The following is a 13,324-nucleotide window of genomic DNA, read 5'->3' as shown; positions in this document are numbered from 1 at the left end:
AAAAAGTAAATTCTGTTTGAAAGGGGTGTTTTAGTGACTATCTTGTGACCTTATGAAACAGCATTGGCTGAGACCCCTGGAGACAGAGAGATGATGTACCAAGAGAAGGATTATGACTCCAACTATGAGGGTTAGCAGTGTCATCCTTTTTGTGTCAGATTTTTCAAGGTAAAAGATTTGTATCGGAAAATACTGAGAGAAGATTGTGCATCTGCAGGCTTGTTATTTGTCGTATTAAATTTGCCATAATCAAGTTTGACAGGCTTCTCTTTATTTTTTCCAGCAGACAATATTATTGTTGAAGATTAGTCAGATGCCTTCCGTCCATTCTCTGCCTCACATGCTATGTCATGCAAGCTTTGAAACATTTAGCACATAATTTAAACGAATGACTAATTTGGCAAGCATAATGGAAGGCACGCATACTGTCCTTCAATTGCACGAACCCATTATGGAGCTTTGTTACATCAGCTTCTATCTTCCAGAGGGAAAAGTCAGAGGATTTACTTACAAGGGCTGTGTAACTCTGGATGGAACCAGTAAACGTTTCTGTAGCTGCTATCAAGTAAGAGAGAGGTTAGAGATGGAGCTGAGAGAACAGCCATTTGAAAACTTTGGAGATATTATTTTCAAGCAAACTACAACGAAAGACATTCTCATTGAACTGTACAAACTAACTGCTGAAAAGGAAAAACTGTTATCTAGTCTTTTGAGATCACATCGTATTCTGGGCCTTAACACAGGACATCAGGAAGAAAAGCGACAGGATGTTTCCGGAGTCCCAAAACTTAAAGGTGACGATTACTCCAGTTTTACACATCAGCAGAAGTTCTTTCTGGATTCCACAAATAGAAACAATTTGAATCACAAAAAAATGAGGAAATTTAGAAGGAGGGAGAACTTTGAGGAGTTCAGACACCGGAAAGGGGGGAAAAAAACATATGAACATCTTTCTTTATGGAGCATGCAAGGTATGCAACGGGAAAATAAGAAGACACTCCCCACAAGATTTCCTACCAGGAGTTTTCCTAGTTCCTTTTCTGCTTCCAGTTGGCTAACAGTAAAAGGTAAGGATGATTTACTAGTAGACAATAGTATACAACCAGAAAGGTGGATAGAAGAGGAGTATTTTCTTGAGAGCAACAAAGCTGTGAAACTGGATGCTGACTTAACAAGTTCTAGCTCAAAAGACAACAATGACGTGGTTGCAGTTGAACTCAGGGGTAATGGAGAATGCATTCCTGAAGTTATGAAGGTACAACACAGTATCACTTCAGTAAAGTCATTTCAGGACAGTCTGTCTAACAAACTTGAGACATTAAGTAAATCTGCAGCTGCTAAAAGGTTGAAAAGTAGCAAATATACTGAGCCAGTATGTAAGGAGAAACCAGGAATCACAGTTGTTGCTGAAGTACAGGATTTAGAACCTTGTATTAAAAAAGTTGCCAACCCCCCTGCAGAGTCCTTACCTGATTTTCACAGAGATAAAGAAATAATTTCTCCTGTTCTCACAACAGTACAGAATGAGTTTATATCAAGAACTGGTGTATGCTCTGTAGGTGAAGCGGCTGGAAACTCTGAAAACACTGTGCTGCAGGAGAAGGAGCAGGACAACTCTGGTTTGCGGTACAAAGCAGAGAGCATTACTGATGAGTCATGCAACCTTGTGGGAGCAGTCAATAAAGCTCTTCTAAAAGTTATACGGAGCGACAGTTTAGATGAAGCTGCAGAATGGAAGAGACTGCAACAAATTACAAGAGTAGACGGAAACCTGCCAGGTTCAATATATGAGAAAAGAACCACGGTGTCCCGGGGAAGCAGCAAGCATTTATTTTTGAACCTGCCTGTAAGTGAAAGTCCTGATATTTCTCAGACAAGTAATAATCTTAAGCTGGAAGAGAAAAGACTGCATTCACCCTCGTTAGTAGCAGTGAGTAATGTTTTTAGTAATTCATATCCGCTATCTAATACACACAAACAAATGTCACCTATTCCTTCTCCGTTATCTTCGAGACTGCCTAGCCCGCAGCTGCATCATCGGATTCTCCCGTTACCAACACAGAACACCGAGGACGAATCTATGTTCAGTGACTATGGCAGTGGGAGACATGGTGCTATAAACCTTTCTTTCAGTGATTTGGAGCCACAGTTTTACCTGAAGTTTTCTGAACCTGGAGAATTGGGATTTGCCACCAGACAACCAAGCCTACATCAGAATGCAACTGCAGGGCATTTTGAAAAGCGCACTGTACAAGAAAAATTAACTCCTCGGATACAGCAGAGTTTTTGTCCAGGTCAGTCCTGTTTCTTACATTTTTAAACTAACAGAATCGACCAACCATGAAAGTATTGGAGTGGCTTTTTAATACTAGCATTTAATAATAAATAGTATGTTTGCAATGAAAATACTTTTCATTACTTAAAGATTGAGTGAAAAGTTGTGGAATGTTTTTTTAAAGAAGTTAGAGCTATATAAGATTTCCTTTCAGATGCATTTTTTTTATGTCAGCTTATATTCAGTCCTGTTGTTACTGAATGACCTCTTAACCAAAGTTAATTAAATATTTTTCTATATAAAATGAAAAAAAAAGTTTACATGCTTATTTTCCTGCTTTTCCTGTGCTGTGTCTGTCTAAATGTTATCATAACATATCCAAAATGTTCTTTTTAGTTTGTTTTGCTTAACTGACAGAATATTGTCTGAGCAAGCTCATTTACATTGCCTTAAGTATAAGACCAGTGCTTTGAGCATTTAGCTGCAAGAGATTTACGTAAATTTTGTAACAACAAAAAGCTAGTTTTTAAAAGGATTGCATACAGGAGTCATGTTACAATGTATCTGAGTACAGTGCATGGGTTTATTTATAAATATATACTGTGAATATAAAAATGCAGCAATGTATGGTATACTGAATCTTTGTTAGCTAGAACATCAGCGTCTATACCCTTCATTTTTTCTCTAATAAACAGGAAGGCTGGGGGACCTAATTCTACAGTGCTGTAGCTGTGGCTTAGACTGGTGCCTGTGTGCTGTAGGGAGGGCTGACAGGGAAAAGTGACGTGGTTTCAGTATAAAAGGGAAAGAGGTGCTAGTTTGCAGCCTTATACTTTTCATGGAAGACAGGATAATTTTCTATGGTTCAGATTAAAATGGAAACTAGAAAAAATACAGAAAAAAAACTTGCTGATATCCATATTTCTTAGTATTTACCTAGACTTGAGCCCCTTGTGTGTTACATCTTCCCACTCCCACCTCTGCTTCCCTTTAAAGTATGTTTGGGTCTCTTGCCATACCTTTGGCTGATTCAGCTCACTAAAATGGCACAAAAATATTTTCTCTCTTTTTTTTTTTTTTTGGGGGGGGAGGGGAGAATGGTGGGGTGTGGTGGCAGAGGGTAGTCTGCCATTGTAGTTACCTAAACTGTCTCACAGGGTGGCCCAATGAGTGACTGCCAGAGCTAGTGCAAGATGTGTTACAAGATTCTGCATTCTAAACCAGGGATGAAGGCACGGGCATAAGGAAAAGGGATTTCCAGAAGGGGAGGCATGTGGGGATGTGAATCCATTACCTTAGCTAAAGGGTGTTGAATACTGCCTATGGGGCTTGCATTTATGCCTGCTACTTTTACAAGTTGCTTTAGTTTCACTCAAGACTAAATAAAATTTAGAGTGTTGTCTGATGAGTTGACAAAGCTGATGCAAGCACTCATTGGCAGCAAAAAAGATGAGTGCTATGCTCTTGTTCTTTCATTCCTTTCTTGGTTTCTGTGTTGTTCCCTGGTTGTGCTGTGTTGTCCTACCCCTCTCATTATTTCCTGTGCTCATCGTAGCTTTTGGTGAGCTGGTTTAACTCACAAAACCAACAGAAAATTTCACTCCTTTATAAGACTAAAGTAGCACAGCCAATCTTTTTCTCCCTGCTTTGTGTTAGTGTTTTTTAAATTAATTTATCATTTAGAATCATTGGATGTGGAACTGTACCTTTTGTGCTGCGCTCTTGTACTGGTTTTACCTGCGATAGAGTTAATTTTCTTCATAGTAGCTTATATTATGCTGTGTTTTGGATTTGTGATGAAAATGGTGTTGATAAAAGACTCGTGTTCTAGCTTGTACTGAGCAGTGTTTGCACAGCATCAATCCTGTCTCTGTTTCTCAGTTTGTCCTGCCAGTGAATAGGCTGGGAGGGGACACAACTGGGCAGATGACTCAAACTAACTAAAGAGATATTCCCTGCCATACAACGTCATGGTCAGCAACAAAAATTAAAAGAGGGGGCTTTAGCAGGGGTTAAGCTATCTTTTGTTCAGGAACTGGGAGGGCATCAGTCTGCCCACAGGAGGCAGTGAGTGATTGCTTTTGCATCGCTTGTCTTGTTTTGTTTTCTTCCCTCTTCTTGCATTTATCCTTCACTTATTAAACAACTTTTGTCTGTTTGTTAATTTGTTTGTTTTATCTTGACCCTCAAGTTTTCTCATTTTGATTTTTCCTTTCCTCTTCCCGCTGTCCCCCTTGGGGTGAGGGGGGAAGTGAGTGAGCGACTGTGTGGTGTTTATCTGCCCACTGAGGTTAACCCATGACAGCTCTGTAAGAAACAAAACAAAACACATACGCACAAATAGAATCTGTTGGCTGTTAAGCAAAAACATATTTGTGGAAAGAACAAAGTGCAGACAAAACAAGACCTTAGTTCTTGTTTACAGTTGTCTTGCAACATTAATACAGATAGAAAATATCACTGCAACTTTCTGAACGATGTAATTCTATTCTGGCTTGATTTTGTTTTGTTTTTTTTTTCATTTTCATGTATGATTACATGCTAGCATTATTACTAGTGTATCAGGAAACGTGTAACTTTAAGGAAAAGTTTCCTACCTTGCCAGCATATATAACACTGTAGGTACGCCTCTGGATCTGGGATAATATGACTTTCCATTTTGTTCTAAACCAGGAGTGGAATCATTCTTATTGACAGAGCATTGGGAGTACCACTCTTCCCTAAACTGAAACAAGTAATAACAAACTGACTGTAGTGCAGTGGGGCAAATGATGTATCTCCAAATATAGGCAATGTAAGTGATGTTAAGGAAGTGATGTTAAGATTTACAGCTGTAAATTTGCAGTCCTGGTTTGATCCTTATCAGATTCCTCCTATGTATAAAGAGCAAAATTCTAGACTGTTGTTCAGATTTGTCTTTAACGGGGTGCTGTTGTGAAATGATTTCTTTCAAACCTAGTCTGTTATTAAATTGTGTAATTTCATTGTCTACGATGAATCTAAGAATTATGGAGAATTTTGCTTGACTCTTTATCATTCAGGTTGATTGAAGGATTTATTTCGTGTCAAAAATGCTGGTCTAATGAATGGCTTTTCAAAGTTATATTACTGTCACAATTTGCACTACTTCATATTGCAAAACATTTGGAGCCTTTTATTACCTCTGTAACTTTGTATTTGGGAAATTTTGTGAATATGTTTAAAATGTTTTAATCAGTTACTTTCAGTAATGAATTGGACTCATCATACAGCTCTACACATACTTTAAATTCTCTTTTCTAATTGTTTTAAATCATGATTCTTCCCTCTCTTTCTGGATAATTGGAGAATATTCCTACAGTCAAAATTGATATATTTAGCTAAGGCAGAGTGCCTTTATTTCTGTACTTCCACTTTTTCTGCAAGCTCAGTTTCTTTACAGCAAATATTTATAGCACAAATCTCAGAGTTTCATTACACAGCGTTCGATCAGTGATTCACCTGGAAGTAGAGTTTTCTGCATCTTCCTGTTGAAGTCCGCCTGCTCGCCATGGGAACAGGCCACAGCTTACATCTAGCAAGTTAACAGTTAACTGGGAATAATTTATAGTTCAACAATATTTATTTAGCAATTTTCTCCGTGAATTAACATTCCTCTATTTGCATGTAATAGTTCTGTTTGAATTATCAAAATTTTAAGTAAAGTTTTAGAATAAATTAAGGCTTTTAAGAAAGAAACTGTTCAGCTTTAAGCAGCTAAAACAAAAGTACAAACACTAAAATTTCTCATAAAAAGACATTTATTAAATCCTCGGAAACCTAGTTCCTGCATTTCTGTAGGAAGTTATTTTTGCTCTAACATAACATACATATGGATAGGCTGGATCGCTGGGCTGAGCTGAATGGGATGAGGTTCAACAAGGCCAAGTGTCGGGTCCTGCACTTTGGCCACAATAACCCCATGCAGCGCTATAGGCTCGGAGCTGAGTGGCTGGAGGACTGTGAAGAGGAAAGGGACCTGGGGGTGTTGGCTGATGCTCAGCTGAACATGAGCCGACAGTGTGCCCAGGTGGCCAAGAGGGCCAACGGCATCCTGGCCTGCATTAGAAATAGTGTGGCCAGCAGGAGCAGGGAGGTAATCATCCCCCTGTATTTGGCGCTGGTGAGGCCGCACCTTGAGTATTGTGTTCAGTTTTGGGCCCCTCACTACAAGAAAGACATTGAAGCCCTGGAACGTGTCCAGAGAAGGGCAACAAAGCTGGTGAGGGGTCTGGAGCACAAGTCTTATGAGGAGTGGCTGAGAGAGTTGAGATTGTTTAGTCTGGAGAAGAGGAGGCTCAGGGGAGACCTCATTGCACTCTATTGCTGCCTGAAGGCAGGTTGTGACGAGCAGGGGTTTGGCCTCTTCTCCCAGGCAACAAGCAGGACCCAAGGAAATGGCCACAACTTGTACCAGAGGAGGTTTAGATTGGACATGAGGAAAAACTTTTTCTCCCAAAGAGTGGTCAGGCACTGGAATGGCCTGCCCAGGGAGGTGGTGGAGTTGCCGTCCCTGGCAGTGTTCAAGAGGCGGCTTGATGAGGAGCTACAAGATATGGTTTAGTAGCTCTGGCAGCAATGGTAGTGGGAAGACGGTTGGACTAGATGATCTTATAGGTCCCATCCAACCATGTGATTCTATGATTCTATGCTTTTATAGCCCCTGGAGAAGCCAAGCTTGCTTTTGAAATGATCCTCAGTATATCTGAATAGCTGTCTCAGGGAAAGATTTTCTGAGATCTTTTAGTTCCTGACTCTGCTTCTCTCTGAAATTGTTCACAGTGGCAGGAAAAACTAGGGAGAAAATTTTCAGAGCTATTGTGTTTAATTAGTATGGAATGACACCGATATGCTGTTTTACTAAGTATTAGCTGAAAGAGGAGGAAGATCAGTGATATTTTTAGCAGTTATTGACGCAAATTTGATTCAGAGCAGGAAACTTAAAAATAAAAATCTTTGGTTATGGCGTAACCTCTCTGACTTAGAGCAAGTCAGCCAAGACATCCCATTATTTCTGGACAGTGACTGGTGACTGTGCTTTGAGTCAGGATGAGACTGGGATGGGTCATTCATCACACTTTCTGTTTTATATATTCGTGCTGCTGTGGAATAAGAATAAAAAACTGACTGGCAAGGGGGAATGGTGAAAGCAAGAAAGAGAACAAATTAGAAGAAGTGTGTTACCCTACCTCCCCAGCCAATAAAGATTGCTCCTCTTTTGGTATCTACTAGTTGTGAAAGACAACTATAGCCAGCAAACACAGAAATCCAAAGTTAGTGAGACTGCAGAGAAACTGAAGCCAACATGGGATAGAACTGAATGATTAAGGCGTGTGCCAGGTGAAATGACTGAGCCTATGGCACTGACAGGGACAGGTCCCTTCTCTCCTCATTATCTTCCCTTCTCCCAGCAAAGGCCTTCTGCCTCACTCTCCCTCCCCTTCTTTGGAACAACTTTGGTATTTTTCTTACTTTTTGGCAATTTGAGTCAGATCACTAAGCAAGCTGAAAACTGCACTGGCAAGGAGAGAGGTGAGTTGCTTTTGCTGATTTAGTGACCTGAATGGTTCTCCAGTGGTTTGATGAAAACCAAAGCTAGGGGGAGGGAGGACATGAAAGTGTGCTGCCGGGAGGCAGAAAGGACCAGTGAGCAAGACCACCCCAGCTGGCAGCAGGGAATCATTAAATCTCCAAAACCTCAGTTGCATCCCAAAACTGGAAGCCAGGGGGCTGGCTGGGACTGGCAAAACCAGAAGTTGTTGGGAGTGGGAGGTAAAACATGAATGAAGTTAGATGAGGATATGGAGAGGCTGTGATCTTTTAAGTGAGTGGTATTAATGGTGAAACAGAAAGAATGAGAGAGGGTGGACAGTTGAGAAAGGGGAACTCCAGTGGACTGAGCAGGGAGTGTGGGCTTGGCTAGGATGGAGAATAGGAATGAAGTATCATGAAACAAGTGGAGTATGGCAGATGAGAGAATTAATTTTTTTAGTGGGAAAATGTGCAAAAATATCTGTAACCATTAGAATGTACATCATGAATGTAAACCTAACAGTCTTGTGGATGATCCCTGAAGTCAGCGTGTAATACCATATGGAATTTTGGAGATGCAGGAAAGAGAAGAGAGGAAGGAAAAGAAAGGTGAGGTAAAGGGTTTTGGTTTTAAAGTCTTGGAAGTTATGATGTTTATTGTGATGTAGGGAAAGCATCCTAACTGCTGGAAGAGGTTGGTGCATACAATTCTTCAGATAATTTCTCAAATCATTTTATTTAATTGACTAGTAAGATATATATCCAAGGGTTCCTTGTAATATATTCTGGGTATAATTGTAGCTGAACCTAACCCTGCTGATTATTAGATGGAGAACGTTGTGTTTGCTTGTTACTGCCGATGAGAATTTTATGGCAGCTGTTCACTTTCCATAAGAAAGAATTGAAAATCAGCATTCTGGCCATTTTGTGTGGTTGTCAAAAATTATGCACTCCTGTTTGAAAACATGCCAACTTTTAATGGCTGTCTCTGGGACATCTGTTTTACAGTCTTGAAATACCATAAAAGTACTTCATCTTATAAAGGACTGTTTACTATAATATGGATAAATACTTGAATAAGTACTATTCTTAAATTGCTCTAAGATCATGAATCCTCCTATTTTAGTCCTCAAAGGTTTTTAAGAAAATGAAAAGCACAAAATGATGTTTTTATTTTGGTATGTCACTCGCCGGTGGCTGGAGGAACAGTTTTCGTAACTCTGCTCTGAGGGCTGCCCTACTCCTTAGGTCTTTTAGCTTCCAGTTAAAACTGGGTTTTCCCAGTTTCCCTGCGTTCATTTGTGTTTGCAATGTAAACATAGCTTACTTCCACGTGAACAAGAATACTCTGATTCTACAAATACAGCAGTTATATAGTCTTAGTTCTACACATCTGTTTGAATTTCCAGCATAAATTATCAAGGTGGAGTATCTGTGTGAGTAAGCCTTAGCTTTGAACTTGTTTGAGTGTGTTATCATTAACCACAAAAAATTAATCTATTGCAGTGCCAGTGCTACAAAACTTGTAATTGAAAAATGGGTACAGGCAACATTTTATTGCAGATATTTAATGAAGGTAGCAAAAGTAATGAATATACATTTACTATTTGAATGTTGTCTTTCCCTAATTTAACTAACTCTTTAAGCTGAAAAGTGACCAATAAAGTCAGTTAAGAGGAATTCAGTAACAAGACCTTATGATGTGTTCCTGAACCATGGTTTAGGAAAATGAAGTTTCATATAAACGAAACTCTGTTTGAAGGCTCTTATAACAGGAGACAGATTATATTACATTGTTTTTGATGTTCCTTTTAGAAGGAAGGGAAGGGTTTATAAATATCTTCTCTAATTGAAGTGGTTCAGAGAATTGCTAATTAACATTCTAAAAGCGCTATAGTGTTCATAACAAGTATGCACTGTCCATAACAAGTATGCACTTCATGAGGTAAGTTTGTATATAGGTCACAGGGAAACATGATGCATAGTTTCTCACAGGTAATTCACATGAAAGAAGTATACATGAGTCTTGCTTCACTAAAACCAGTTTATTCAGAGTGCATGTTCTTTGAAGATGCTATAAAGGAGCTAAGAATTAAGAGACTGGAGTAAGAACAGAATTACATAAAATAAAAGAGAATTAATAATAGAATCTCAGAATCGTTTAGGTTGGAAGGGACCTCTTGAGATCACCTCATGCAACCCTCTGCTCAAGCAGGGTCACCTACAGCAGGTTGCCCGGGCCCATGTCCAGTAGGGTTTTTAATTTCTCCAACGATGGTGACTGAACAACCTCTCTAGGCCACCTGTGTGTCATAGTTTAGCCCTGCCCTGGATGAAACTACACAGTCTCTCACTCACTCCCCCCACCCTCCAGTGCAATGGGGAGGAGAACTGGTAAAGAAAAGAAGGCAAAAGTAATGGGTTGAGATTTTAAAAAAAAAAAAAAAAAAGAGAACAACAGAAGAAAACAAAACAGAGATGCAACACAAACAAACAAAACCCAATACCCAATACCAGGAAATACTTAAACATGTAATTTACAGTACAATAGTTCATGCCCTTTTTTTTTTTTTTTTTTTTGGCTGCAAGTGTGCCTTGCTGGTTCATGTTCAACATGCTGGCCATCAGGACCCCAAGGTCTTTTTCTGCAAAGCTACTTTCCAGCAGATTGGCCCTCAGCATGTACTGGTGCCTAGAGTATTCCTCCCCAGGTGCAGGAATTTGCACTTCTGCTTTTTGAACTTTATAAGGTTCCTGTCAGTCCATTTCTCCAGCCTGTTGAGGTCTCTCTGGCAGCATGACTCTTTGGTGTATCAGCCACCCCTCCCAGTTTTGTCTCATCAGCAGACTTGCTAAGGGTGCACTCTGTCCCATTTTCTGGGTCAATACTGAAAATATTGAACAGTATTGGCTCCAGTATTGAGTCCTGGGATATAGCACTAGTTTGTTGCCTAGTTTCAGCCACTAGTTTCACAGGAATTAGTGCTGCTAATCACAACCCTTCAGGCCTGGTCGTTCAGCTAGTTTTTAATCCATCTCAGTGTCCACTTATCTAACCCATACTTTGACAGCTTGTCTGTGATGATGTTATGGGGGAGAGTATCAAAGGCTTCACTAAAGTAAAGGTAAACAACATACACTGTTCTCACCTCGCCCACCGAGCTAATCACCCATTGTGAATGGCCAGCTCCCACAGCACTTGTGAGTGCAACCTGTTTGGCACCATGGATTTATGTACATCCAGTGTGTTTAAATACTCCCTAACCTAATCCTCCTCCGTAGTGGGTAAGTCTTCCTTGCTCCAGTTTCCCTCTGATCTCAGAAGCCAGGGATTCCTGAAGGCAGGTCTTATTGGTAAAAGCAGAGGTGAAGAAGGTATTGAATACTTCGCTCTTCTGCATGTCATTTGTCACCAGTTCCCCATCTCCATTCACCAGTTATTTAATTTGTAATTTTTCATTGTTTTCCAAACTTGAATAGTCTTATCACAGTTTTTCTAAACAAAGAGCGAGCTCATAAGCACATCAAATTTATAAGATTGATTTTGATATTGATGTTCAAAAGTTTGGAATCCAAACTTGGATCATATAAATCCTGTCAATCTATTTTTTATTATTTAAAGTTATTGCGTTCCTTTTCTGACCATGAAATGATTGTGTAAATTACAATCTGGATCAACAGTAATGAAATTTTATATTAAATCTATTAGTGTCTTAATAGAACCAATATAATTCAGTACTATACACACTTGTGGAGTAGCAGTCATGAGTTCCATTTTCCCTCAGTATTTTTGCTGTGGATTATCATCTCTGCAAAATTCAATTACCATCTCAGTGTTGTCAATTCCATTAACTTCTATTCCAAACTTGTTTCTTTTTGCCCAATCTAAAACCTTGCTCTGTCTCTATTATCTTACAGAAAATTGTGTTACCTAAAGACTCAGTATGGCTAAAATTGAGGTAATTATGTCTGAGATCTTTACAGATATTGGCTTTCTGAATCATAGTGAGTAACACAGCTACCCTGACTGCCTCTTAGGTCTGTAAGATAGATATCCTCTTTGATATGGATTTCTGTTGCTCCTTCTGTAGACAGTTGCAGGCCGTATCTAACATTTTCCAATTAAATCTGCATGTCCTTTCTAGATATGTAATCTTGCAAACTTCACTAACACTATGTCCAACTAAAATCACAGTTTAATGGATCTTTGTTTTCCTGTTATATTAATGCAGTTACTCATTATATAGTCTCTTATAATTTCCTTCAAGAACATCATCATATGTTCTCTGTTGAGTCATATGGCACACAGTAATGATAAAAGATCATTAATACTTCTTCCTAGTGAAGCCAAAATCTTTTTCACAGTAATGCAAATAATACAAGGCAATGCTGCATTGGAACTGTAGATTTATGGCAGTTTGAAATTAATGTAGATAGGACTGGAAGTTCAAGACAGTCTCTGAGTTAAAAAGACCCTCTGAAGACTGACCTTGAAAGATGCTGTGAACAAATAGCTCCTGTTTCAGTTGAATGACTTCCCAGCATTATACACTTAAGCAACAGTTGTATTTTTATCTCTCTTTGTAACATGTGACTCTTCAGTCAAAGGCAATCAGTGAGGGGAAACCAAGTGAATTAAACTGGAATGAAAAACCAGAGACAGCTTAATGTTTTATGTTGGTCATAGATTAACAATTTTCTGTATCATGGGAGGGAGAAAAAGCCAAAATGTTCACACTGGTTTTCAGTTTGTGCACTCAGTTTAAGAGGCTTACCGTAATGAAATGGACTTCTTTTTTTCATCAGTATAAAAAGAATTTCTTGAAGTAAAGTACTGGCATAATGTGGAAGCTCTCATTTATTAAATCTGTATCTATTCTGTTGGCCATTTAAAACAAGTCGATAGAATGGTTCATCTGACATTTTTCTTGATGGATCAGATGATATATAAACTGAGATCAAATTCCAGTATTTACCTCTGTAAGTATAAATTAGTAATGCATATAGGAATGTGTAAAAGCTGGAATAGCTACTCTTTGGTATTTTGTCTCTGGAGAAGTGACATTGCACCAAATCCAACTTGTAAAAGTGATGAAAAAATTCTGCAAATTCCCTGCTAAAAATGTACTTTAAAATATATGCAATGAAAATGAATAAAGATGCAAATTATGCATTTGTTGTATATCATATCAGTGAATAATTTTGCATACTATTTAATGATTTAGATGTGACATTAAATCTATAATAATATATTTAAATAATACTTATAAGTACTGAATATTGTTTAGGAGTCATACCATTAAAATACTGCACCTAATGGTTTAATGGTGTATTTAATTGTTTGTGTCGGAGGAATTTTTCTTTTGATTTAGATTATGACTACTCTTACATTTAGATTATGTAGCCTGTCATTCGCTCCAAGTGTTTAGGATTTTTCAGAGCATAGTCAAAGATCTCTTCAGGGTTGTGTGTTACGTAGCTGTGAGGTGAAAATAGGAC

The 13,324-nt window shown here is 38.8% G+C and overlaps 1 protein-coding gene across 3 annotated transcripts in view; it reads left to right on the top strand.

Annotated features, from left to right (window-relative positions):
* Nucleotides 1-388: 388 nt before the first annotated feature.
* FMN1 (formin 1) overlaps nucleotides 389-13,324 on the top strand; it is a 178,999-nt gene continuing 166,063 nt past the window's right edge. For all 3 annotated transcript variants that reach the window (XM_086748668.1, XM_086748667.1, XM_086748670.1), the window contains exon 1: nucleotides 389-2,294. In XM_086748668.1, coding sequence (XP_086604794.1) covers nucleotides 389-2,294 — 1,906 coding nt within the window. The remainder of the gene's footprint in view (nucleotides 2,295-13,324) is intronic.

Source organism: Chlamydotis macqueenii, chromosome 5 (assembly GCF_036417535.1).
Source record: "Chlamydotis macqueenii isolate bChlMac1 chromosome 5, bChlMac1.mat, whole genome shotgun sequence".
NCBI classification, from domain to species: Eukaryota; Metazoa; Chordata; class Aves; order Otidiformes; family Otididae; genus Chlamydotis; species Chlamydotis macqueenii.
Note: the sequence above shows the minus strand (reverse complement) of the source record. Positions and strands in the feature narration are given on the sequence as shown.